Raw genomic sequence first — 27326 nt, forward strand, 5'->3', positions numbered from 1 at the left:
GTATTATTTTCAGTGGCATTTTGTATGTTTATGGGTTTTTTCTTCCCTTTTCTTAAATATATATATATTTTTTTTCTTAAATATGCATAAAACTGTGGGTGCACTGCTAGGGTTACCATTGCCTTACAACATGTATCAAAAAGGTTTGTGCCTTTTAGATTTATCAAGAGGTGCTTGTAGTCTTGGTTTTTGGTTCCTTGCTTTAGCAAAAGGAACCTATGCAGTCAGGTTGGCGTGTGTGTGTGTGTGTGTGCGTGTGTGTGTCTGTGTGTGCATCTGTGACACTTTCTTGGGTACGCTCTATCTCAATAAGGGAAAGTTGGATTGAGGCCAAACTTGGACTATAGATCCGCCATATGGAGAAGGTGTGCCCTATTGTTTTTGGTGCCCACAAAGGTCACCAAAGGTCAGTTATGGTCCAAAAACCGAACATATTAAAACTGCAATAACTCCCAGTGCCAATGTGCGACAAGATTGATATTTTGGGAAAAGTTGTTAACTGGTTAGGGGAACATTTTCAAGCTTAACGGTCATGTGATCCGAGGTCACCAAAGGTCAATTAATGATAAAAAACTAGTTTTTTTGCGATAACTTGAGAACGAAATGTCCGTTAGGGTTGGGAGTTGCTTCAATGTTATCCAATTGTTGACCCGCATCTGGGTGACCCTTGACCTCAATTTGACCTTTGGTGACCTTTACGTGTTTTTGGGGATTTTTACAGTTTTGATGCTATTTTCAGATGTCAAAGGTACCTTCTGATCATAAATGTCAATGGGTTGACCCCGTGTGACCTTTATGTGCGAAGTTATATGGGGTCAAAGTTTTTCGGTCGGAGTTAGGATGGTTGTACAGACTTTTCATTTTGTTTTTTGGAATCAGGAGATTAAACTTCATCTGAAACCAAGGTCAAAAGGTCAAAGGTCACATTAGAAAAAATGTGCTTATTTTGGGAGGAAACGAGCAAAAAAGAAAATGTTTGGTTTTGATGCTAGATTTGGATATGAAAGGTACCTTCTGATCAAAAATGTCAATTGGTTGACACCCGTGTGACCTTCGTGTGCGAAGTTATACGAGGTCAAAGTTAATTTTCAGACATTTAATGCAACAACTCCCAGTTCCAAGGTGTGACATGGTTGATATTTTTGGACAAGTTGCAAATGGTATAGGGGAATATTTTCAAACTTAACGGTCATGTGATCCGAGGTCACCAAAGGTCAATTAATGTCAAAAAACTAGTATTTTGGGGGTAGAAAATGGGCAAAGAAAAAAATGTTTGATTTTTTATAGTTTGATGCTCTAATTTAGGTCTCATCAATCAAAAATGTCAATAAGTTGACCCAAGGTGACCTTTGTATGTTAAAGTATATGAGGTCAAAGTTAATTTTCAGACATTTAGTGTAATAACTCCCAGTGCCAAGGTGTTACACGGTTGATATTTTGAAACAAGTTGCAAATGGTATAGGGGAATATTTTCAAACTTAACGGTCATGTGATCCGAGGTCACCAAAGGTCAATTAATGATAAAAAACTAGTATTTTTGCGATAACTTGAGAACAAATTGTCCGTTAGGGTTGGGAGTTGCTTCAATGTAATCCAATTGTCGACCCGCTTCTGGGTGACCCTTGACCTCAATTTGACCTTTGGTGACCTTTTTAGTGTTTTGTGGATTTTTACAGTTTTGATGCTATTTTCAGATGTTAAAGGTAACTTCTGATCATAAATGTCAATGGGTTGACCCCTGTGTGACCTTCGTGTGCGAAGTTATATGAGGTCAAAGTTAATTTTCAGACATTTAATGCAATAACTCCCAGTTCCAAGGTGTGACAAGGTTAATATTTTTGGAGTAGTTGCAAATGGTATAGGGGAATATTTTCAAACTTAACGGTTATGTGATACAAGGTCACCAAAGGTCAATTAATGATAAAGAACTAGTATTTTTGCAATAACTTGAGAACAAAAGTGTTGGCTATAGTGTTGGTTACTTTATGGGAACATGTAGGACCACAATTACTTGGACTATTTTAGCCCAATCTTGCTTGATAATATTATGTGTATTGTCATATACTCCAAGCAAGGAACCACAGTGCCCTTGGGCTCTTGTTATTTATAGTACATACTGAAAGTTAAAAAAATAATTAACTTTTAATGCATTTGTATCATTAATTGTAGTTTTTTTAATAATTTCTTCTTTTGTGACTTTTATATATTTGAATCAGTTGTAGCTTATTTATATCGTCAATGTTTAATGAACTATTTTTCCAATTTGTAGTGTTTGCTGGGAATGAAGGTAAATTATGAGGGTAGGGTTTTGTATGTCTGCTAGATATAATGTGCCTATAGAGCAGTGCTTCTCAACCTTTCCTCTCAGATTCCCCACCTGGGTGAAAAAGTGTTTCCTCATTCCTCCCCTCCCAATATATTTCTACAAAAAATCAAAAAAGGTACCACATATTTTTTCAATCACTTTCTTTCTCATACTGTAACAGAGAACATTACCACTCAATCAATGATTTTGTTATGTCTTAGGATTCACAATAAAATTCACAAAAGTAATGTTCATCTTTATCTGTATAATCATTGGATATGGAATAAAAATAGGCTATGAGCATTCAGTTCAATGATTAATGGGACCCTTGAGCTTAATGCTCTTGAACAAGTGCCTTAATGTCATGATTTAGCTTGGTTCATTTAAGACTTTAATCGTTTTCCAGGCTACCAGGTTTGTTTGGTTAGAATATGTCATAGGGCTGAATGTGCACTCAACTAAATAGGAAGGTCATTCCCCCCCCCCCCCAATTCCCCCTTTCTTCTCAATTCACCTTGTTAATTCCCCTCTGGGCTCCACATGGACCCTGTTTGAGAAGCACTGCTATAGAGTAAAGTGTGTTGTGCTCTGTTTGGTAGGCAGATGGGATGGTGGTGCTGTGGTAAAGTGTGTGGCACTATGTTTGGTAGGCAAATGCAGATGGGATAGGGCTGTGGGAAGCATTTGCAGGGTAGATGTGGTGGAGGGAGGGGGGGGGAGGGGTGAGCAGTGTCCAGAGAAGAGAATACAAGATAAAGTGGTCTCCAGTATGTTTAACTGACCAATCACATTTTATACTATAGTATAAGTTTTCGCTTTGGAACCACCATCTCAAATCAAACACTAACTTCTCTTGTCTGTATGATGATGGTAGAGGTTCTGTGATATTTAATTTTTCGACACAGAACCCAGACAAGAATACCTTGTGGGGGAAATGCTTCATACTGTAAGTTTAAAGTTAGTATAGAAAGTTGACAAAAGACATGGATCCCCAAAGAAACAAAATTGTGTGGTACTTGGGTAAAACTTAACATTATGTAGTTTCTGGGGTTCTATGAAACAACTCACAATTGAAAATCCAACTATGTGTACATACATAAACTAATGCAAATATTGTATAAAATGTTTTGTCTTTACCTCTAAGTGCAATTTTTTGTCCTTTTTATGTTCATTTGCTAAGTTTGGTACTATTTTTTGTAGGATGTTGGTGATGAGACTGTCCTAAAAATAAAGTCACCGTTGAAGACAAAAATCTGTAAACTTGTAGTCTTTTTCTAGTTTATTAACCTGGATAATTTTATCTCAATACAGGTAGTAATATATCGACAGTTGAAAATACAAGACCAGTGTGATAATGGTTATTTATGATATGATATAGTTTAAAACTAACAATATTTAAGACCTGAAGGTTTACAAGCCATTACCTTCATGGACATATCTACATACTGCCTGAATATAAATGGTGACGAACGAACCTCTAGAACGGAAAGATTTGTGTCCAAAATTTAAAATTGTTGCATGCAACAATTGTTGGCCACTTCTTACCCTCCTGTTAGCTCAAAACACTCCTTTGCCACCTTTGCCAATATGATGGTATATGCAAATTTGATAGATGATAAGCGAAGAAATAATATGATTCTTAACTGCATCATATTCCTCTTAACATGACCCATCTATCCCATAATACTCCTCTTGGCTATATTATTTTATGACTATCCATGTACCCAACTTGCCCTTCCAATCTACCCTTTATGGTACCAATTAGCCCCTCTTATCTCTCCTTTATGGTCCCTTTTTGCACCCCCAATCTACCCTTTATGGACCCAATTAGCCCCTCTAGTCTACCCTTTCACGGTCTCAATTTGCCCCTCCAATCTACCCTTTAGGGTCCCAATTTGCCCCTCTTATCTCTCCTTTATGGCCCCTATTTGCACCCCCAATCTACCCTTTACGGTCCCAATTTGCCCCTCCAATCTACTCTTTTCACATACTGTTTCTCCCATCCTCCTCATGTATTAAATTCGTACAGATTTTTTTTTTTTTTAAAGTGACCTTGACTGCACAGCTCATCTACCAGACAGAGAACAGGTCCTTATAAAGCTGAGATACAGAGAGAGAAAAAGTGATGATTAGTGGCAGATATAATTTTACTTATATACAAACAAAATTGAATTAATAAACTTATGTAATGTTTTAAAGGTCCAATACAATGGCTTTATATGAAAATACAAAACTTTACAGTAACAATAATGATAAAAGCAAGGGTAGAATAAAATTATCATGTTTCTTATATGACCCTGTAAAAATTCAAGCTTGATGTACTAATTGCAAAACTACTCAAAAGGTGGGTGATAGGGGTGGGGAAGGGGGTCGGAGGGTCATTATTGCCTTAGTCACTTGACCACAATGTCCTTTCAAATAGTTGAAGAAGTGACTGACTATTAATATTGATCACATTAGTATATTAATGTTAAATCTGCATTTGGTATTGGGTTGTAGCTGTGTGTTATTCCGAACAGGCCAAGTAATATTTACAAATAATTCTGATTCCACCCAATGCTAACTAAGATATAAGAATGTGGAATAAATCATACAAATAATTCTGATACCACCCAATGCTAACTAAAATATATGAATGTGGAATAAGTCATACAAATAATTCTGATACCACCCAATGCTAACTACGATATATAAGATATATGAATTTGGAATAAATCATTTCATTTCTTATAATAAAGCGAGTCATTTAGTACAATATATACATACTTTGGTGCCCTACATATTCATTGCTTTTCAAACTGTGGACTTGATTCCACCTTTCTTGTTTAGTGCAATTTTGATGGATGTTTAAGGGACATATAATGCATTTAAGTATTCGGTCTTTTATTTAAAGGTCTATTATGGTATGTACTACCAAATTACAACAAAAACCAAAAAGAAACTGCAGCTGTGATATGAGAATGGACCAATGGATTATGCCTTGACTATGTTGCATATGAAAAAACTTAACCTCTTTTAACTTGGAAATCACTAAACCTTGCAACTTGGTTAATAGATGATTTTATACATGAATCTAGCACCATTTATAGGCCATTCAATAATAAACCATGGAATAGAAAATTTAAACAAAAAACTTAGAGGTGGAAGTTAGAGGCATATTTGTGTTTTATATCAACCATAAAACTGATAGCAAGGTAATACACTGGGATTTTAAAATTGTAGGAATTTTTGGAGTTATGTTTGCCTCTGAAGGTGACTGCACTTGGTGGATGGTTATGTGTGTGAGAATTTAGTACTTTGAGAGTCACAATAAAAGTGATATTAAGGATTTCAATCCATGTAATTATAACCTGAAAAGCAAAAATATTAATAACTGTAATATTAATTGTAATATCTTTGACATTAATATCATACAAATTTGATACAAAAGTCATAGCAACATTGTAGACTTATGATAAAAATGATCTTTTTTAAAACATATTTTCCATCATGCATCATCTGGATAAGAATATCCTGCACCTCCTCAGATTAGATTAGGTACCGAGTAATCCCCCCCTCCCCCCCCAAAAAAAAAAAAAAGAAAGAAAGAAAAAACCTCTTATATATGAAAGACTATACAGAATGTGACGAATTGCCTGGAAGGCAACATAACTCTTACTTTAAGGTCCAGTAATAACTACAATGGATCATAATTATAAAATACCTATCAGGTACCATAGTAACAGAGATTCGTACAATGCAAATGTTACAGGCTGATTCAAAATCAAAACTGAAATCAATTATTTGCATATGCTTGCTTAGATGAGGTAGATTGGAAAATTGCAAAAAACTGTAAAATTATATGTTGGTGATCACTGATTTAAACTGGACATACAAGTATAAATGTTCCTCAATAAAAAGTAAAAAGAAAAGAAAAATTGGAATTGAATTCTGGGAACAATCTTCCAGTTCTGGGTTTGACTTTACTTATTTGGAATTTCAAGGAAATTGCAAAATATTATGGATTTCTTTCAAATGAAATACCCAATATTATCTTAGCCTGCCAGGGTTCAAACCCACAACTCCTTGTTGCTTGAATTACACTTCACGCCGGCTGGCACACTTTTGAATTTATTCTGGGATTGACTTTTCTTAATTGGAAATCAATGAAACTGAAAAATATTGTGGATTCCTCCTCAATGAAATACCCATCTTATCTAAGCCCGCCAGGGTTCAAAACCCACAACTCCAGATGTTAAGGATTTTCATTGCTTCTGCTGCAGCTGTGGTTTATTCACTGTATTGTAATTTAGAAATCAAAGTTACAAACTGGAAATAATCATTTTCAAAAAATTTGTTTGGGTACGGTTTCTAGGGTATCCGTTACATATTCATGATAAAAAATTAATGAAAATTATTCTTTGAGATCCAGCCCCATCGTTTCCTTCCAAAATCTGTGAATGAAGACATGTTGGCTCTTCAATTTCTTCGTCAGTAGCGATCCAAATACCACCGACTTAAATTGTGTGACCCCAGAGTTTCTGCCGGTCGATAAGGTCATGATGGTCTCTGCAAATATCAAATAGTAAAAACAGAGGAAGCATTATGTTAATGTGTATCTCTATAATATCAAAAGATGCACAATATTTTGAAATACCACACAATTCCTTTAAAAACATACCATAAAATTAAAGAGGTAAAGTCTACAACTTACAAGGAAGTTAAAGAATACAAATTTTGAACCATGTGACATTCCAAGTGGAACTAAAATTATTCTATCAGCACTGTTCAACCACCGTGAATGATTATCGTTAAAATGAAACGATTATTAAAGATCATCCTTTTGAAGAGAACCTTAACTTTGGGTGAACAACATTTGCTCCTATAAGGTGTGAAATTGGTTTTTAAATTAACCATATTTGCAATTTCAGGGTAAACTTTGTCAGAGGTGCAATTCTTTTTTGTGACAATGTACTATTTTCTATTATTTAACGTACCTTCCTTGTATGGGATCATTTCTCCATTGTCAACCAGTGCCTTGATGTTTTGAGCGAGCACCTCCATTTGGTTCATGGCCTTGGTGGCCATCTTGACTTGATCTGCATTATTACAGTCACCAACTGCAAACACATCTGTGTAGCCGTCCACTTGAAGAAATTTGTTCACTTTCAGAAAATTTCTTTCATCCAGTTTGTCAGCTGTGTATAAATTAGAAATAAGTGAAACAACCAATGACTTATACAGCCATTCATAGTATAGCCTAAGAATAGCAAAACATAGTAAAGCACAGTTAAGTACAACACATCATAGGACATCACAGCACAGCAAATCATAGCATTGCATGGGTGAGGATAGCATAACGCAGCATAGCATAACACAGTACAACACAGCAAAGGACATACAGCTGAATAGCAAAGCAAAGGGCAGTAATGCACTGCGTAGCACATCATAGAATAGCATAGCACAAGGGGAGGCGGTGTCCCCCTTCCCTTTTTGGAATTTTTTTGCATTTCCAGGTGGCCTCTGATGCAATTTGGTGCAATATAGCACACTTCAACACCCACTCCATTTTGTAAAGAATTTTGCATTTTCACCTGGCCTTAGATGCAATTTGGTGCTTCAAATGAGATTTTTTTCTCATTTGGAAATGAAAAAGGGGTTTTCTGACTTGCGGAGCGGGGGGCGGAACGATACTTCCGCCCCCCCATATTTTTCACTGGGGGCTGGTGCCCCCCGAGCCCCCCCGGTTCCTACGCCCTTGCATACAGCTGCGGTCAATACCCACAACACAGTGTACAAACAATACAGCGATGGACATCTCAGGTCCAGCAAAAGATAACAAGGTATCACGTTTCATTACGGTCTGCATTTTGTAGCGACACGAACAACACGTCACTTGCACGCAACGGAAAGTTAACTTATTCAGATGGCCGCAGGCGGTTTGGGGCGAGTCTTCAATGCCTTTAAGTCAGAACATGTTGGTTTATTTCGATAAATAATAGTATACACACTACAGAAGAGGTGAGTTTTCTTGGTTATATCAACACATATTAGGTTGTGTAAGAAACATAAACTATATATGTGTAATCTTACCAAAGTTATCCTTATAAGCATCACAGTTTGCTTGGATTCCAATAGCATGAATAACCAGATCTGTCTCAATCTCTCTGCCCTTGTCTGTTTTGACCAGACTGCAAGGTTGTGAGCCATCAGTGGTAAGTTCATCCAGGTTTGAAACACGTTCACCTGGAAAATAAAAAATGATGGTATAAAGTAAGTTAATCCATTGCATGTAATTAAAATATTCGCCTTCTGATATATATTTATAAGTTTCTGCTTTGTTTTGAAAAAGAATCATTGGACTAAGGTAGAAAAGCTTACACAATCTTAAGTTACTCTCTGTACAGAGCAGAAAAAAAACCAACTTAAAAACAATATAGAACGAGAGCATTTGACTCATACAACTTTTTAATAACAACATGTTAAATTGAATAATTAATTAATTGCTACCTTGAATTCTTTCAACTGAATGAAACAAAAACTGAATGTTCCCTTTAATTGAAATCCATTCTTATCCATGTCTCTATTCAGTCCAATTAACATTCTTTACAAAAGTACTCTAGAAGTATTAAATTAGGTCTTTACCTAAGATCAATTTGATCCCCATGGCTTCAAGTTGCTCCTTGGCTTTCTGTCTGAATTTCTCCTTGAATGATACGTGGATGATATCATCCTTGTCATTTATCAAGGTGATCTCTTTCTCCGAATAATCTGTGGCTATTTCTCCCGCTAGTTCCACACCTACAGCTCCTCCTCCGACAATTGTGATCCTGTTTGCTGTCTTAATCTGAAGGAGAGAAAAGTTAGAACTTTATAATGTATATTAAAAGAGAAATTTGGCCAAATTGGAAAACACTGGTAAAGTTTATGTTGGGTATGGAATATACCACCAAATGCAGTTGGCTGCATTTAAAAACTAACACGATAGAACTGGAGTGCATATGTTTTCGAAACCCCATTTGAACTGCATCCCTCCCCACTCCCACATATCCCCAATGCACTACCATGCTTCCCTCCCTCCCTCACCTACTCAACCAAACCACCACCCTATACTTATGCCTTAACCGTACCCTCTTCCCTCCATGACCCCATTCCCAGAATAACTATTTTAGCAAATTGACTTTTGGATTAAAAAATTTCAGGAAACATACTTATTCAAGGTATGTGAGCTACATTAGTTTAAAGAAAATGTAAGCAGAAACTAATTTAAATAAGTACAATAGCTCTGCTGAAGCACTTGTACTTTTCAAGCAAGCAACTTTCATGGTGAAAATTCTAGACTTGCATGTCATTTGCAAAAGCTAAAATGGATCCATATCTTAAAACAGAGATATTTCACTGTCATCCATATATCACTGCATGTACTGTAATTTCATACCTTGCCTTGAAACTCCTTGAAGAGTTCTTCAGCTTCAGCAGAAGTCGTAACATTCAGACCAACTTTCCCAGGGAATGGGACGCTGCTTCCTGTTGCTATGACGACGATATCATACTGTACCTCTTCTCCATCCTCCAGGATCACCACCTTCCTCTCTGGATCCACAGACGTCACCCTTCCTTGTTTGAAGCTTTGACCCCATGCTTCATTATGCGACACAAATATATTTTTCTCAAAGCCTGAAGGAAAAATCCATAATTATGACAAAAGAAAATGAACCATAAATATTAGATAATTTATTCGTGGAGTCAGCTTATATTGAATGCTCACTGTTAAATACCTGACGCTGAAGAAATATTCACTTTGTATAGTATTGTCTCATACACACATGTTACCAACCTAAAACCTCATATGACACAAGTTTGCAGACATTTGCTTACAGTACCTTTGGAAAGTTACTTGTTCAAAATTTGTACAAGCAATAGGGTCAACATAAAGGCTGAGCACTAGTTAAGTTAAAATTGATACACAATCATAGCTTACAACTTTTCTTTAAAATAAAGTGATTATCTGATAAAAAGTAGTGTCGACTTCCATCAATACATCCAGTCATTTGCATCAATTCTATTAGTAACAATAATTGAAAAAAATATAGGATAAAAGATATTATGTATCCCAATATTTGTTTCTATTCATAAGCTGTATATGTATGCAACCATCATAACAACCTACATTAAAATGAAGGGGACTGTTGTAGAAGTTTCAAGGTTCTTTCTTAAAAGTCTGAAAGAACATCATACAGTGATAACTTCAATACTAATTTTATACTGAATGCATTCTATCGTAAAAGTCATCGTTATTGACACGTACTCCAGTATGGCATGTTTCAAATTGCCAACCCATTTCAAAAGTACCTTCTAGAAATTTCTGACTTCCCAAGATGTTCACAGACATTGGGGAGATGTCAACCCATTTGGACAATGAAATGTCTCAGCATAGAAGGCTGCTAAAAGTGTGGCAGTATTAAAAATGGCTGATGAAGTTTGAGAACAGGTGACATTATTAGATTTTCTGGCATATTTGGGGTCAATTAAAGGGTGTGAAGACTCGCACAAAAAGAAACGCCTAATGCCGGTCAATACCCACAGCACAGTGTACAAACGATACAGCGATGGACATCTCAGGTCCAGCTAAAGATAACAAGGTATCACGTTTCAGTACTGTCTGCATTTTGTAGCAACAAGCAAAAAAACTTCACTTGCAAGCAACGGAAAGTTAACTTTTTCAGAGCGCGGCATGCGGTTTGGGGCGAGTCTTCAATGCCCTTAATACTGTCGTCTTTTACCAGGTTGAACTGACGCTCTCAGGCTTCCTATGGAGTAATGGAGGTATTCACGAGGATCAATGACCGTCAGTTGACACTTTCCTTGCAGGTGTCTGATGGCATGAGCACCAGCAAAGCCTCCACCGACCACTACGACCTTCTTAGATTCAAGGATTGATGTTGACTGATGGTTACCCATTATGAGAATTCTGTTTAAATTGAATAAAACAAACACATGTTGCATGCACAGCAGAAGTATGGTAACATTTCCATCACATATTTATGAACATTCTATTCAATTTTGAAAATTCTGTCTTGTGCCTGTAGTTTGATTAAAGTTTTTGCAACCAAACTGATGTAGATTTGGGGATTCTCCTCTGTGAGGTCTTGCAACAAGTACAAAAGCATGCAAGCATCTGGGGATGCCTGAGAATAGACTCGACAAAAATTAGTCCACTAACCATAGGTTGCATTTTTCAGCTCTCTTCACCTCAAATTACTGAAACTTTATCTCTTCTGCAAACAGACTGGTTAGTTTGGAGTGTTGATTTGTTCACACCTTGCCATGTCTGCCTTGATCTGATAGTGACTTGGCTACTAGCTGTGTGATGAGTTGCATAATAGACGAATATGCAGCTCAATTAAGGTGCAAAAAGATGGGACTGATCACTCAGTTAACAAACTGGAAAAAAACCTGCCGTTCAGTACAAACGGCGGGTTTTTGGATGCAACCTATATAGCTAATGGACACTTTCACAGCATGCGAGTGGTACATTGTGTAACAGTGGTAACCCTTACCGATGGACTTGGTAAAAGGCGACGAGCGCCACCTATTTTACGTTACTACTTTTTGAGAATCATTTGCTACTACTACAACCTTTTGTGAATGGTCGTAACATCCTTTTTACAGAGCCATTCTTTTACATGACAAGATTATATTATATTCAGGGGTTTTTCATTTCCTATTGTTGTTTTCCACTGAATAAACACGATGGCAACATAAACCTGTGTTTTCGGTCATTACAAATTGGCGTAGTCGGCAGGGTAATGAAAACCCCTGAATATTAGAGACCAAAACCCCTGAATATAATACAATGTCTGAAGTGGAAGAGATGCGGCTTGAGCTGAAGTCCTTGCGGGATGCACTGGAAAGGGAGAAGCTGGTTTCGATGAAGGCTAAAGCTGACATCGAGGCACTCCAGAAGTTATCTGTTGGGTCTGAAGCTGACTCAGGTAAGGAAGGTGATGAAGATGTCCATAGTACCAGTGAGGAGGGTGATAAGCAGCCGTCTGTGGTATACCTCTCACAGGGTCAACGAATTGATCGATTTTGTGACCGACCTACAAAACCAGGAGATCCGTCTGTACAGGAATGGATCAGAGACGTAAAGAGTCAACTGGAGGTCCGACGACTAGGACCTAAGGACCAAGCCAGTCTTATTCTCAACCATCTAGGTGGGAAGGCGAGGAAGGAGATAGCAGGAAGAGGGGATGAAGTTCAGAGGGACCCCAGTAAGATTTTTGCTATTTTGAGTAAAGTCTTTGGTGACGGTGACACTCTCTCACAACTACAACAACGTTTCTTCTCTTATAGACAGAGGGATGGTGAAGATCTTGTAGCTTGCTCCTTAGAACTGGTTGATCTCTTTGACCGTATTTGTCAATTAGACTCATCGTTTCAGTCATGCAGAGAGAAAAGTTTAAGGGGAAGACTGGCAGAGGCGGCGAAAGATGAGGGGGTACGGAGAGAGTTACGAAGGCTGAATTTGGAGAATCCAAACATGACGTTCTTCGATGCACGAGATCAAGTGATGGAGTGGATTGGGGTACCAAAGAGCCTGACACAAGGAAAATTCACTGTACATAAACTTGAGGCAGACAGTGAGTACCATCACCTAATTAAACAACAGGGCGAACAGATAAAGGCACAACAACAACAGATTGATGACCTAATTCAAGCTCTGAAGACTAATGCTGAGAAGTCCTCAAGACCCAATTACACTCATGGAGGAAAGCCATCTGGTACTAGACGATGCTACCAGTGTGACTCTAAGTTTCATTTCAAGCTAGATTGTGCTGACAATCCTATGAATAGGCAACCACAGAGTGGGGCAAGCACAGAATCAGTCTCTCCAACCACCAAGGAGCCTTTAAACTAGGGAAGCCTGTCGTTGGCAACCAGGAATCGACAGGTGTAGTTTTGAATACCCCTGGTCATGACACTCTTGTAACCAAAGCAGTAGGAGAATGCCCAAAGATTACAGTTCAGTCTGGATCACTGAGTATCAGGTGCCTTCTTGATACAGGTGCCGAGGTTTCTACGATCACTGAGTCGTTTTTCCTAGAGCACATTACCCAGAGTGGCGAGCTGGTAGATGTAAGTGCTTTTCTGAAGATATCTGGTGCTACTGGTGTAAATGTCCCATACATTGGATATGTGGAGTTACCCATTACTGTGTTGGGTTATGTGTTTCCAGGCATGGGTTTCTTGGTGGTCAAAGACTCTTGTGACCCCCAGTTTGTAGAAAAGAAGAGGATGGTACCTGGTGTTCTGGGATGTAATATTTTCAGAGCAATGCAGAGGTTGCTGGAGAACAAATGGGGAAGTGATTTCCAAGATAAACTTGTTCTGGAATCTGGCACCATAGAAGACCAGAGGTTGGCTCATGTTATTGCTGCCTTTCAGGATAAGGAGGAAGATTTGAATAACCAAGGTGTGGATCATAGTATTGCTCGTGTATGTGCTGAAAAATTGGTACTGGTGGCTGCAAACACCATTACGTCCATACAGGTATCAGTCCAACCCTCGACTGGTTCAAAACCATATGTTGCCATGATTGCACAGTTGAATGCTGAGGACAGGACACACCTACCCACTGGCTTGCAGGTTGCACCAACACTTGTTTCCGTTGATCGAAGTGGTGTTGCTCCGTTGCAGGTAGCTAATTTTTCGAATCATGACATTTATCTCCAACCAAGGGCTCCTGTTGGGATTGCTGAAGGTGCATCATTAGGGTCGATGGTCCGGGTGAAACAAGTTGATGTCAATGAAATACAAGTGCAGACAGTTGATGCGAATGAACTCCAGACTGTATCAGAACCACCTGAACAAGTATCAACAAGGGCTATTCCACTGGAATCCAAGATGACTATTGGTGACAAGTTAAATGTATCTCAGAGGGAGGAGCTAAGAGCCCTGCTCCACAGGTATGATGATGTTTTCAGCCAGCACGAGGATGACCTTGGCTTCTGCGATAAGGTGGAACACCGCATTATCCTACTGGACGATAAACCAGTTAAGGTACCACATAGGAGAATTCCACCTCACCGATGGAAGGAAGTTCGTGACCACCTGCAACAACTTTTGTCTCGACAGATTATCAGAGAATCATCTAGCCCATATGCGTCACCAGTGGTGCTAGTTCGAAAGAAGGATAACAGCTTGAGAATGTGTGTAGACTACAGAGCTCTCAACGCAAAGACCCACCGTGATGCTTACCCCATTCCCAGAAGTGAAGAAGCCTTAGATGCACTTAAAGGAGCTAACTACTTCTGTAGTCTTGATTTGGCTCACGGTTACCACCAGGTCCCGGTTTCTGAGAGTGATATAGAAAAGACCGCTTTCCGAGTTGGTACAGGAGGTCTCTACGAGTTCACACGAATGCCATTTGGACTAACAAACGCCCCAGCGACATTCATGCGATTGATGGATAAAGTTTTTGGTGATGAGAACTTCCAAACAGTCCTTATCTATTTGGACGATATTTTAGTATTTGGGCGAACTTTCCAGGAAACACAACGTTTAGAGATGGTTCTGAGTAGGCTGCGATCATACAATTTGAAAGTCAAGCCAGAGAAGTGTTACTTGTATGAGGAACGATTGAGATACCTTGGCCATATTGTTAGCAAGGATGGTATTCTCCCTGATCCTGAGAAAACGAGAGCCATTCAGAATTGGAAAAGACCTGAAACTGAAAGAGAGTTGCGGAGCTTCATGGGGCTCGCAAGTTATTACCGACGTTTTGTTGCAAACTTTGCCAAGATAGCAGCACCACTCCATGCTCTGACAGGTGGCCAGAGATGTAAAGCAAAACGTCCTCACAACCCAACCAGATCAGTTGCAGACAGATGGGAGGCAAAACATGAGGAGGCTTTCCGTGAGCTGAAATCAAAGCTTACTACCGCACCGGTATTGGGCTACCCTGACTTTCAGCGCCCATACATTCTTGAAGTAGACGCAAGCTTACTTGGTTTCGGAGCAGTACTCTCCCAACAACAGGAGACTGGACGAGTTGTTATAGCTTATGCAAGCCGAGGACTGAAGCTCGATGAGAAGCAGATGAGTAACTACAGTAGTATGAAGCTTGAACTGATGGCGCTTCACTGGGCCATCACAGTGAAGTTCAGAGATTTACTGCTGGGGGCAGAATTTGTCGTATACACTGACAATAACCCATTGAGCTATTTAAAGACATCTGCCAAGTTGGGGGCAGTGGAAACACGTTGGGCAGCTGAGTTGTCCCAGTTCCATTTTGACATTGCATACCGATCAGGAAAGTCCAATGTGAATGCTGACTCATTGAGCAGAAAGGAATTCCATGGCGAAGAACCCGTCTCTGCTCGATTTGGGGAAATTATTGCTGTTGCTGGTGACCTTCACACAATGTCCACTTCGGGCATAACTCTTCCAAATGAGGTGAAAGAAAGGATACATGAACGTACCCAGGAGGTGTGGCAGCAAGAATTACATAGTCTGCCAGAGAGAGTGCAACCATCGTCCACCTTTCCTCTACCCTCCATGTCCACTGAAGGGATAGCTCGACTGCAGTCTACTGATCCAGTTGTAAGTAGATTACGACATTACTGGGATCTGAAACAGAAACCAACTATCTGTAAACTAATGAAGGAATCCAGAGAAGCACGAAAATTGCTTCGAGAATGGGAGCGTATATCCGAGAAAGATGGTATACTGTACCGTACAATCACTTTAAAGGGACAGAGGGTACAGCAGATTTGCCTACCATTGCAACTAAAAGATACCGTCCTCAACTGTGTTCACGACCAGACTGGTCACCAGGGATCAGAGAAAACGTTTAAATTGGCAAGGTTAAGATGTCATTGGATTGGCATGGCTAATGACATTGTGGAGTACTGCAGGAGATGTCCGAGGTGTACACTTGCCAAAAGTGGACCAAAGATCAAGACATCCATGGGTTCAGTGGTTGCCAAAAGGCCACTGGAAATTGTAGCAATTGACTTTACAATGATAGAGCCCAGTTGTGGAGGTGTAGAAAATGTGCTAGTCCTTACAGATGTGTATACAAAATTTACGCAGGCTGTTCCTACAAGAGATCAGAAAGCATCAACAGTAGCTCAGGTTCTATTCAGAGAATGGTTCATCAAGTTTGGTATCCCAGAGAGAATCCACAGCGACCAAGGTCGGAACTTCGAGAGCCGATTAGTCCAGGAGTTGTGTAATTTGTACAACATCAAGAAAACACACACCACCCCCTACCACCCGGAGGGCAATGCACAATGCGAACGTTTTAACAGGACAATGCATGACCGCTTGAGGACATTGTCTATGGATAAGAAGAGAAAATGGCATAAGTATCTTCCTGAATTGGTGTATGCATATAATATTACACCACATACGACCACTGGATACTCCCCTCATTATCTATTTTTTGGAAGAGAACCAACATTACCCATTGATCATTTGTTGGGTATTGAGAGTGACGAGACGTGGATGGCAGATCACCATCAGAGGCTAAGGACAGCTCTTGATATTGCTGCATCCAATATTGAGAAGGAAGCACAACGACGTCAGGAAAAACATGGCAAGGCAACTCCTAATACTAGTTTACCAATTGGCGCCAGAGTATATACCAGGAACAGGAAAGTAAAGGGTAGAAACAAGATACAAGATTTCTGGGACGATATCCCACATAAAGTTATTTACCGTCCCTATCCTGATGGTAACGTGTATGTCATTGAACCCCTTAACGGAAATGGCACAACAAAGACATTGCACCGAAGAGACATACTTGATTCAAAGGAATTGGTTCAAACTTTGGAACCTGCAGGGCCAAGTGAGGAAGTACCTGCTGTTGAAGCCCTAAGCCAGAACTCAGATGACGAAGTAATCGACTCAGCTTGGTGGGTAGAGAATGTCAACCCCGACGCCCAACAGCCTTGCAGCCGTAACGATAGCAATAAGTCAATTGAAATTGCTACAGCGCCTATGCCCGATGCTGATGAAGCTAACACTACAGCAGACGTAGACCATGAAGTTCCCAGTGACTCTGTTGATATGAACTCATACGTAAACGAAAAGGATTTAGGGAACAACACCTTGAGGCGTTCATCCCGAAGTAATGCTGGTGTGCACTCGAACCCTAGTAAACTTCCCAGGTCTGCAATTCAGCAAGAGGTTCGAACTAGTTATGTTGACCCAACTGTTCTAGCTAATATATCTCAAACTCAGCTCCTGTTGGCACAGATGCTTGCCAAGTGTTAGTGTTGATTCCTACAATTATATGCTTCTGTGTGTTCGTTAGAGTTAGGTTGGTTTGGAAAGAATCCTTTTCAATTTATTTTTATTGTTTATATGCTGTTGTCGCCACTCAAGCACTGTGTAGATGTTTTGGCAAATGTACAGTATATGAATTCAACCTTCCAGGTATTAAATGCCTATTTAGCAGAGCTTAGTCTATCACATTCCTGCATGCAGCATTGTGCAAAATGGTTCATTCGGATTATGTATTATTGCTGGGATCTATTTCAAGATTTGCATGTAACTGTATTATCTCGATCAGTGGTATTCAGTTTATCTTGTCATTTTGTAACATTTGCTCATTGGTACTCAGTTAAAAAAAAGGGTTAGCAATTGCAATTATGTATTTTGTCTTGAAATACTTGGTTAGAGTACATGAGAGTGTTGAAATGTAGAATGATATGTTACAACCAATTTTATAGTCTTAAGTCACACCGACTACCATATGTATTGGACTTATTGGACGGCATACCGAAGCAGGTTAGAAAGGCTTGCTTGTATTTTGTAAATATGTTGAAGTTTTATTTTTCTGACTTGTTCTTCTGATTAATGTCAGGGACGACATTGTTTAAAGGAAGGGGAGGTGTAACAGTGGTAACCCTTACCGATGGACTTGGTAAAAGGCGACGAGCGCCACCTATTTTACGTTACTACTTTTTGAGAATCATTTGCTACTACTACAACCTTTTGTGAATGGTCGTAACATCCTTTTTACAGAGCCATTCTTTTACATGACAAGATTATATTATATTCAGGGGTTTTTCATTTCCTATTGTTGTTTTCCACTGAATAAACACGATGGCAACATAAACCTGTGTTTTCGGTCATTACAATTGGAAAGAAGAAAAGAGGCAAACAGGATCGAAGAATGGGGCTAGTTAAGAAAAGAAGGTGGGGACTGATTGGAGAGGGTACCTGCATGATTGGGGATTTGTGTAGGTGACGGCATCAAAAGGGGGGGGGGGTCCTAGTGTGTCTCCTTGTGCAGATGGCAATGGCATGAGAGCATTTATGCATGGGCAAGCAATGCATATATGCAAGAGCAATGTAGCAAATACAAACATATATGTAAGCTATTTAATTACAGCTGGATGCTACTCGTGCATGTATCCCACCATCCTTAAAACTCAACAAATTTGACATCATGCACACATTATTCCATACTATAAACCTGTAGGACATGTCACAATTCATATTTAACATTCAGTCTGATGTACAAAACTAGAATTTCTTTATAACGATCTGGGTATTACACTCAGAACTGATTTGTCATTGGTTTGACATTTTACAAGATGAATAAACCTTGCTAGCTATTACTAGGTGTATCACCTACCTTCTCACTCCAGATTCAGCTTTGAAACAGTGTTCCCAGAGCTACGCAAATGTCAAATTGTCAATTGAAATCATCGGCAGTTTTAGGTCACAGCATGCGTCCGACTTAAGCTTTGGTGCGAATTCTTTGAAGTCTAGTATAGATAAGTTGACAGATGCATAACTAGAAAATATAAACATCGATGCGTGTATTCATTCACTCAAAACAACCAGGTCTCAACTCTCAGTATGGCATACGATGAGTTAAAATCTGCCAAAATGGCCAGTCCTGAAGTTAATATGTTGCAATACTTCGTATGACGTCATGTACGTTGTTATTGTCGTTTTTGTTGAATTGACTCAACACACTGTTATTGTGTACAAAACTGAACCGAGCCTATCCTAGTACTACATCTTGTAGAACAAAACAAGTACGCTAGAAGAAAATTGTCACAGTAACTTGGTAAGCTGTATGAACCTTGATGAATCATAAGTAGCACTGTTAAATATTAGCGTGAGTGTGGCAATGATTCTGACCTTCTTTTTCATATAGATATATATTTTTTTTATGAAAGTCAAGGTGAAGAATGGAAGAAATTGACGAACTTTGAGTTAGGCTAATGATTGTTTTTGCTGCCTACAAGGCTACAGTAGGCCTACAGTAGCTCACCATAATCCAATATTAGTGTTTCTGTTACTAGGTCTACAGCAGCCCAGCCAACACCTAAGGTATGCCAACGTCCACTGTAGTAGTTTAAATTTCTGAAGTTGACAAAATTTAAATAAATTTCTTATTTTCATTACGTATTTTGAACTTGCCAATGTCACTGAAAATCTTAAGCACTGTCAGATTAGCCCAAACTTTGGTAGGCTAGGCTAGACCCATAACTTTAGATAGAGACCCAGTAGGCTATTGCAAACTTGTGACATGGTTAACAACTAATTTTGATGTTGGAAACTTAACAAGAAGTTCTTTCTAACCTGGTAACGAACTTAGCCTACAATTAGAATTCTTGAAACCAAATTCAATTAGAATCCATTAGATTATGTTTGATCACCGAGGCAAGAATAAAACTGTTTTTAGAATATGCGATCATTATTTTGCATCTTTGGTATTTTCTTTTGTGTGCAAATTTCATGTCCTTTTTTTTAATATGCATTATTGCTTAACAGAAAGAAACTGATATACCATCGTCCTTGAGGGAAAGGTGTTTGAATTGGAGCATTCATGCATTGGGATAGACATTCCAGCTCCCTAGATGGGAATGTACCTGTCTTTGTGTTTCCAACTGAGCTCAATTTCTATGCAGATGATCTCAACTCACACAAGCAAATCCTGACACTTTACAACCCATATGGATTTATTCTTAATTATAAAGGTAGAGAATTCTTAAATGTCTTAAATTGAATGTTAATTTGTTGTCCTGTATCGATCCCTTTCTGAACCATAAAGTTAATCGTTTCACTTTGATGTTTACTTGTTAATATTTTTTATTAAAAATACTGTTGTCCAAGTGTGAATTGGTATAAATAATATTGAATAGTACTTTGTCCACATGGGAATAATTTCTGTTCATCGTATTTTATGACACTTATCGTCAAGTTTTGTTCAACCTGACTTTCCAAAATGCTAAATATAAGCATAGCAATAAAGAGGACATGCATACTAATATTCTTTAAATATCAATACTACTTCCCTTTTTTTCTCACTTCAAGGACTTTGTTTGAAAGTGCTATGCAACAGCTCCTCACCTATTCAATTCAAATTAAAGTTTTAAATACAATGCAGTCATATTTCATCTTCTAAGGTGATATGTTATGTTGTACTAAAATGAATGAAGCTTCACCCATACCACATACATTCTTCTAACCATGTAAACTTTAATCTCTTGGTCTGTTTTTATGCTATACATATACATCATGTATGGAATTAGTCAGGTAAACAGCGTGGTGCTCAATAGATATGATACAAGTGCCTGTTTGTAGACTTTAGTTAGACCATATACACCTGCAGTCCTGCACATGTAGTTCATCGGGCAGGGGTTATTATGATATTAGTGAAAATGACTGAAAACAGTCAAAAATTCAATTTCCTAATCTTTTTCTGATATCTACAGTCCTGAGTACAGCTCCGCAGAAATATATTGTTGGTGATTCTCATGGACTTATTCAACCAGGATGTTGTGTAGACATGTAAGTATAATTCTCATTCTCTCTTAATGTCTAGATCCCAAAGAAAATCATATACACTGTTAACAACAAAGTTCAAGTGTCCCGGGAATTCTTAGGAAGATACGTTGAATTTAGGAGTAATTCCTAGGCTGTTCGTGTACTAGACCTGTTTGGGAATTGATTTCTTCAAGTAATGTGTAAATATAATGAAATGGTTCACATGGACTTGATTTATGGTTTAAAAATAGTTTTTGCCAATAACAGACAGACCATTGACTTGAAAAGTCTGGCTACTTGAAAAGCCAACATAACTAATGATTTGGTCATAGCTAAATTATAAAACTATGGAGCAGGCATACAAAGTGATAATTGCCTGAGTTGTCCATAGATCGATCATGAATTGTTATATACAAGTTAATGTTAAATATGTACTCTGTGTGAAGTGTTAGATCTTAAAGGGTGTGAAGACTCGCGCAAAAAGAAACGTCTAATGCCGGTTATCTGACCAAGTTTCGAATGAGGTGTAACAGAAGTGTTAGACACCACCATTGATCCCAGAGAAAAAGCACACAGCTTGCTACCTTCGGTAATAAGACACTAGTGTACAGTCAGTACATACAGCTGCGGTCAATACCCACAGCACAGTGTACAAACGATACAGCGATGGACATCTCAGGTCCAGCTAAAGATAACAAGGTATCACATTTCATTAAAGTCTGCATTTTGTAGCGACAAGCAGAAAACTTCACTTGCAAGCAACGGAAAGTTAACTTTTTCAGAGCGTGGCACGCGGTTTGGGGTGAGTCTTCAATGCCTTGAAACTTTCTTTATCATTCTTGGAAGATCATTAGTATCGCCCCTGAATATATGGACCATAAAAATTGATACTTATGAAACATTCGACTTGATAGGTTCTCTTGAATTCATCTCACAACCCCACATTGATTTTACCATTTGTTCTCCTAAAGAGTTGTACGTCACAGAGATGCCACCTCGGCAGGGCATGGACAACGTGACAAGTTTCGTATTTCGGTGTCTGAGCAGGGAAAACGTAAAGCTATTGGACGTAAAGATGTTCCCTCCATTTTGCTGGCATCATCAACAGATGCTGGAGAAGAAAAAAGAGATAACTTCAGCTCAATTAGACCAGATTCTGTAGCCACAACTTCAACAGATGGTATGTGGAAAAAAAATAAAAAATACAAGGAATGAACAAGAAACCTTCATAATATTTTTTGATTTAGATGTTTTCTATACAGGTAAGAGTCTTCTATTAAAAGTTGATGGCTTGTTCAATACAGATTTTCAAATTCTGAACGAGCAGTCGATATGCTTCAAATTGAAAATGTCCAATTGTACACACCACCTTTTCAGTGTACGATTACCTATTTTGCTATATTGCTAGCTAAGTTATGTACATTGTTTTCATTTTGAAATTTCTGAATAGAGAGTACAGATTCTTTATACTGATTTGTTCAAATGAGGTTGTAACTGAATTAACAGTCTTTCTGCTGTGAGCTACTGTTAAAGTATTATATTACTCTATAGTATTGTTGATATAATGTTTACACCCCAGTTTCATTATGATTATTGTTCATATAAATATTTCATCAATGTTAGTTTTCAGAAATTATCCTTTCAGTATATCCTTTATCTGCATGTAGCATCGTTATTCAATTTTATTCTTCTTGCCGATGTAGTTTATTACTCATGTTATTGTTCATATTATGTATATTAATATTCTTCATTGCTTATGCATATGTTCCTTCCTATGTTAATGTTAATAGTCTTGGTACCTTTATTTATCTCTAATTTCTACTTTCCATACTGTGCATAAGTGTCTACACTTGCCTTACATTGTTAGTATTAACAGTTATGAATCCTTCTCTCTTATCTCGTTTTAGCTAGTAGTAGGAGTCGTGATTCAAGTCCCAGTTCATTGATCGTGGTTATGGCAGTGGCTTGTATATCAGCTCTGCTTTTACCAACTCAGGGAGACAAAGGGACAAATCTACCAGAATATCTGCATCTTACAATGAACCAAAAACTAATAGCTGCATACGTCTTAGGTGAGATTCTTTAAACAGCAGCTCTTATGAGCATTTATGCTTGCAATGAACCAGAAACTAATAGCTACATACATCTTAGGTGAGATTCTTTAAACAGCAGCTCTTATGAATATTTATGCTTACAATGAACCAGAAACTAATAGCTGCATATGTCTTAGGTGAGATTCTTTAAACAGCAGCTATTATGAACACTTATGCCTGTTCACAGTTTGACCACTCTTGTGATTGCCTACTTTCTACATGGTACCTTACCACCCATTATCTCTGGTTACCATTGTGCCTGTCACAGTGTGACCCCTCCTGTGATGGACTACTTTCTACCGTGTACCTTACCCACCCAATAAGTCTTGTTACTATGTCACTTGTCGCAGTGTGACCTCTTTGGGGAGTACTTACTTTCTATATTCCATATTCCCACCCAGCAGGTCTCATTAATATGATGCGTATCACAGTATGACCACTCTTGTGATTGCTTACTTTTCTACAGTGTACCTTACCACCCATTATTTCTGGTTACCATTGTGCCTGTCACAGTGTGACCTCTCTTGTGATTGAATACTTTCTACCGTATACCTTTCTACCCAATAAGCCTCATTACTATGTCGTTTGTCATAGTGTGACCTGTTTGGGAGAGTTATTACTTTCTATATTCCATATTTCCACACAGCAGGTCTCATTAATATGATGCTTGTCACAGTATGACCACTCTTGTGATTGCTTAGTTTTCTACAGTGTACCTTCCCACCCATTATTTCTGGTTACCATTGTGTCTGTCACTGTGTGACCCCTCTTGTGATTGAATACTCTCTACCGTGTACCTTTCCACCCAAAAAATCTTGTGACAATGTCGTTTGTCATAGTGTGACCTCTTTGGAGAGTAAATACTTCCTACATTCTATATTTCCACCAAGCTGGTCTCACTACTATGATGCCTGTCACAGTGTAACCCCTCTTTTAATTGCTTACTTTCTACAGTGTACCTTTCTATCCATTATTTCTAGTTTACTAACCATTTTGCCTGTCACAGTGTGACCCCTCATGTGATTGCTTACTTTCTACAGTTAACCTTTCCACCCATTATTTCTGGTCACCATTGTGTTTGTCACAGTGTGACCTCTCTTGTGATTGATTACTTTCTACAGTTAACCTTTCCACCCATTATTGCTGGTTACCATGGTGCTTGTCACAGTTTGATCACTATGGAGAGATTGCTTACTTTTCTACGTTCTGCCTCATCTCTTCTCTTCAGGCCTTGTTACCATGGTGCTTCTCAGAGTATGACCTTATGCTCTCATAGGTATTGACTGTTGATGATGATTTATTCATCTCCATGTTTGAACCAATGTCGTGCTAGCTCCAGCTTCGGGAGAGATGCTGCGGTAACGGCTCGGACTATTTGTGCCAGGAAACCATCGCTATGCCAACAAGTCGGAAGAAAGTTTATAGACAGTGGATAAGTCAGACAGACGATAGAGAAGTCAAAAGGTTTCCAGTGAAAATTGGCTCAGGACACAAAATGTCTGTGAGATGGTGCAAATGGGCTGTTTCCTTCAATTTGTGTTTTTTTCAACCATGTTCTGTCACTACTCTACTTCCAGGTAACATCTGTGCCCGAATTTATTTTGCTGTTTGGATAGGCTTTATATATAGGCTTAAAGACAAAGGAAATTATTTGGACATTTCTTTACCTTTACAGAGGTGGAGGTGATTACCTTTGCTTCCAGCCCACTGTGTGAAGTGGGAGTGAGCTTTACCTAAGTTTCTAATGTAACTCTGAGTATTGTGACTCTGAGAAGGTGGCAAATTAACCAAAAAATTTGTTTTAAAGTCTGTAATAGTTAGTAACATTATTCAGTGTACTTTGGAAAGTGCTGCAACTTTTTGTAATGCTATACATCTCAAGTGCTTTTAATATGGAAAAAGAGAACCGTTGATTCCAGGTTAAAAGGAACTGGATTAACTTTCTTGTTCAATGTAGAAAAGTCTTCATAAAGCTGACATATATCTGAAATGGTTATGTATTCATTTCAAAGTTATATCAGCACAAACCTCATTTATATTAGGAAAGCCTATGGTCAAACTTTTACACTTTTTAAATTTTGTGTATTGATTTCAACACAAAGTTATTCTGTCACATTGATGTGTCCTTAGAACACAGGTCATTGGCTTTATAGGCAATTAATAGATGTATAAGATCCTGCAATTGTATCCTCAATGAATGATGTTGAGGTTAGAAATTCCAGGAATAAGAAACATTAAATAATGACAAAGGAAGCTTCTCAAAAGTGAGGGAGAGGGGGGAGGGGATGGGGAGGGGCAGGGTTTGTGGTGGGAGGGGAAGTTTTAAGTGAAGAAAGATTTTATGAGGTTTTTACTTCTTTTAGTATTTGGAGATATATATATATATATATATTCTATGTGGGTCAAATCTATTCACTTTACTAACTTGACATTAAATACTGCCATACCTCATAATATTTCTGTCAATGAGGGAATGTATAACGGTAAAGGGAAGCTGCACAGTCAACAGAGTATGGAGTAATAAAGACATGTGATATCATTAGAATGGTTTGCCTATGGGAGGCAGGTGTTTGGCTGTTGCCCACATGTAACACATTGTAACAGGCCTATTTTACCATGCACTGTCATTATTAGCTGGCTCTTAGCCAAAGTTTGATTTGTTTGGTGTGGGGACAGGGGACGGGTGGGCACAAATGTTGACTGGTGTCTCCTCCCCTGTCAGAAATTTTTCCCTTTCGGTAAAGGGGCTCAGATGCAAAATGGTGCTATCATTTCCATCAATGTAAACAACAATTGTTTAGTACAAGTTTTAACTGTGGCAAGTGTTTGTGAATGTGTTATTAAATGTAAGCCATTTGGAAGCCAGTCTGGAAAAAATTGTGGAGGGATATGTTGGTGTGTGTGCCTGTGTGTGTGGGGGGGGGGGGTGGGAGGGGGTGATGCAGCCAGACTGTTGTTTGTAAACTATATTTTGTGACTAGAAAATGGGAAGAAATATGAGGATCAAAAATAAATTTGGAGGCATTACAATGATGCAATACTCAGTAGTTGATTGATTAATTATCGACTAATTATTAAATTAATGTCAAATAAAGGAGTAAGCTCCTTCATACATACAAGAATCTATGTGTTAAGATATTATATATGTGTTTACTTACAGTGAATGAGGTAATGAAGTCTCTGGTGTAAAATACTACATGATACAGTGTATGTAAAACAATGAGAGCCAACTCTCATCTTCATTGCTTGTACCAATGCTGGGATCTAATATATTGCAATTTACTCACTTTATTTTGGTGAATTGTGCAATAACCTGTGATAGACTACAATAACAACTGCTTATGGTTTACGTTTACAGTTGAAAACTACTTCAACTCCCTGTAAAGGGATTTTATATGATGTTTTTATGGTAAGATCAAGTGACTTCATCAAAGTAAACAGCTATGTCATTTATGGCGCAGTCCTAATTGCGATCGTTAAGAAAAAAAACTGAATGCTATTTGATGCTTTGACCGTGTACCTACGACGGTACAAATTACTACAAAAATGAACTTATACAGATGCTAAATTTCAAAATTTTACATCTCAGCAATGGAATAAGATGGAACTAGTTGGATCAATGTGGTTCCTTTTATACTTGCTCTGTATTACATGTATTTTTTTTCTTTTCAATTATAAGACTTTTGGTTTAGGCTCTTTAATTATATGATACCATACTGTAAAAGAGTGAATACAAAAAGATGCAGTGATGTGTTTATTACACATTTGACATACTAAATGCTTTTTCTTTGTTTTGTTTTTTGTTTTTCTGAGATAATTATTGCTGACACTTATTAGCCCCTCTGGTAAGATTCCTGCTACATTGCTGTATCATTCAACTAGTGTAACATCTTTTCCTGGTCTTTTGCATTTGGGCCACCACTCGCAAAACTACAAATAAACTCGATAAAATACTCAAAAAGAGAACAAAATGTATCAATTTTTTGTTTATTTATTCCACTCAGTTTTGCAAATTATAATACAGTACATATACAACACATCATCTAACACTGAGATAAGTAGTAAAACTTAGTTTGTCTTTAGTTGCTGGACCTTAAGTGTTATGGTCATCTCACTTTATTTCTATCTTATTGAATGATACTTCAATTGGG

General features: G+C 38.2%; 3 protein-coding genes across 5 annotated transcripts in view; 2 read left to right on the forward strand and 1 right to left on the reverse strand.

The window, feature by feature from the left end:
* Positions 1-27326, forward strand: part of LOC139975173 (homocysteine S-methyltransferase YbgG-like) — a 170559-nt gene that overhangs the window by 8418 nt on the left and 134815 nt on the right. The gene's annotated exons all lie outside the window — the stretch shown is intronic.
* LOC139975169 (ferroptosis suppressor protein 1-like) lies at positions 183-19137 on the reverse strand. Its single transcript, XM_071982839.1, has 7 exons — positions 18936-19137; positions 11068-11255; positions 9723-9961; positions 8930-9131; positions 8378-8530; positions 7282-7482; positions 183-6853 (listed from the first exon to the last, which is right to left on the reverse strand). Exons 2-7 carry the CDS (start codon positions 11243-11245, stop codon positions 6699-6701), a joined length of 1128 nt encoding a protein of 375 aa, XP_071838940.1. The 5' UTR covers positions 11246-11255; positions 18936-19137; the 3' UTR covers positions 183-6698.
* Positions 19254-26736, forward strand: LOC139975182 (motile sperm domain-containing protein 1-like). 3 transcript variants are annotated; one of them, XM_071982867.1, is made up of 6 exons: positions 19254-19376; positions 20087-20292; positions 21031-21106; positions 22054-22262; positions 22990-23154; positions 24404-26736. In XM_071982867.1, the coding sequence occupies exons 2-6, from the start codon at positions 20142-20144 to the stop codon at positions 24433-24435; spliced, it is 633 nt and encodes a 210-aa protein (XP_071838968.1). In that variant the 5' UTR covers positions 19254-19376; positions 20087-20141; the 3' UTR covers positions 24436-26736. The 3 variants fall into 3 exon arrangements, with proteins under 3 accessions (XP_071838968.1, XP_071838969.1, XP_071838970.1); XM_071982868.1 differs by having other exon boundaries at positions 19295-19427; XM_071982869.1 differs by lacking the exon at positions 19254-19376 and adding an exon at positions 19491-19642.

Source organism: Apostichopus japonicus, chromosome 10 (genome assembly GCF_037975245.1).
Source record: "Apostichopus japonicus isolate 1M-3 chromosome 10, ASM3797524v1, whole genome shotgun sequence".
Taxonomy (NCBI): domain Eukaryota; kingdom Metazoa; phylum Echinodermata; class Holothuroidea; order Aspidochirotida; family Stichopodidae; genus Apostichopus; species Apostichopus japonicus.

What these genes read in the sequence shown, in the direction of transcription:
- LOC139975169 (XM_071982839.1), bottom strand. Translation starts at nt 11,245, where the DNA reads ATGGGTAACCATCAGTCAACATCAATCCTTGAATCTAAGAAGGTCGTA. An exon ending in TCAAGGAGTTTCAAGGCAAG is followed by an intron (nt 9,132 to 9,722) that starts GTATGAAATTAC and finishes TCTCTCCTTCAG; the next exon opens with ATTAAGACAGCAAACAGGAT. An exon ending in TGCTTATAAGGATAACTTTG is followed by an intron (nt 7,483 to 8,377) that starts GTAAGATTACAC and finishes ATTTATACACAG; the next exon opens with CTGACAAACTGGATGAAAGA.
- LOC139975182 (XM_071982867.1), top strand. Translation starts at nt 20,142, where the DNA reads ATGCATTGGGATAGACATTCCAGCTCCCTAGATGGGAATGTACCTGTC. An exon ending in AGCCACAACTTCAACAGATG is followed by an intron (nt 22,263 to 22,989) that starts GTATGTGGAAAA and finishes ATCTCGTTTTAG; the next exon opens with CTAGTAGTAGGAGTCGTGAT. An exon ending in AATAGCTGCATACGTCTTAG is followed by an intron (nt 23,155 to 24,403) that starts GTGAGATTCTTT and finishes TCTTCTCTTCAG; the next exon opens with GCCTTGTTACCATGGTGCTT.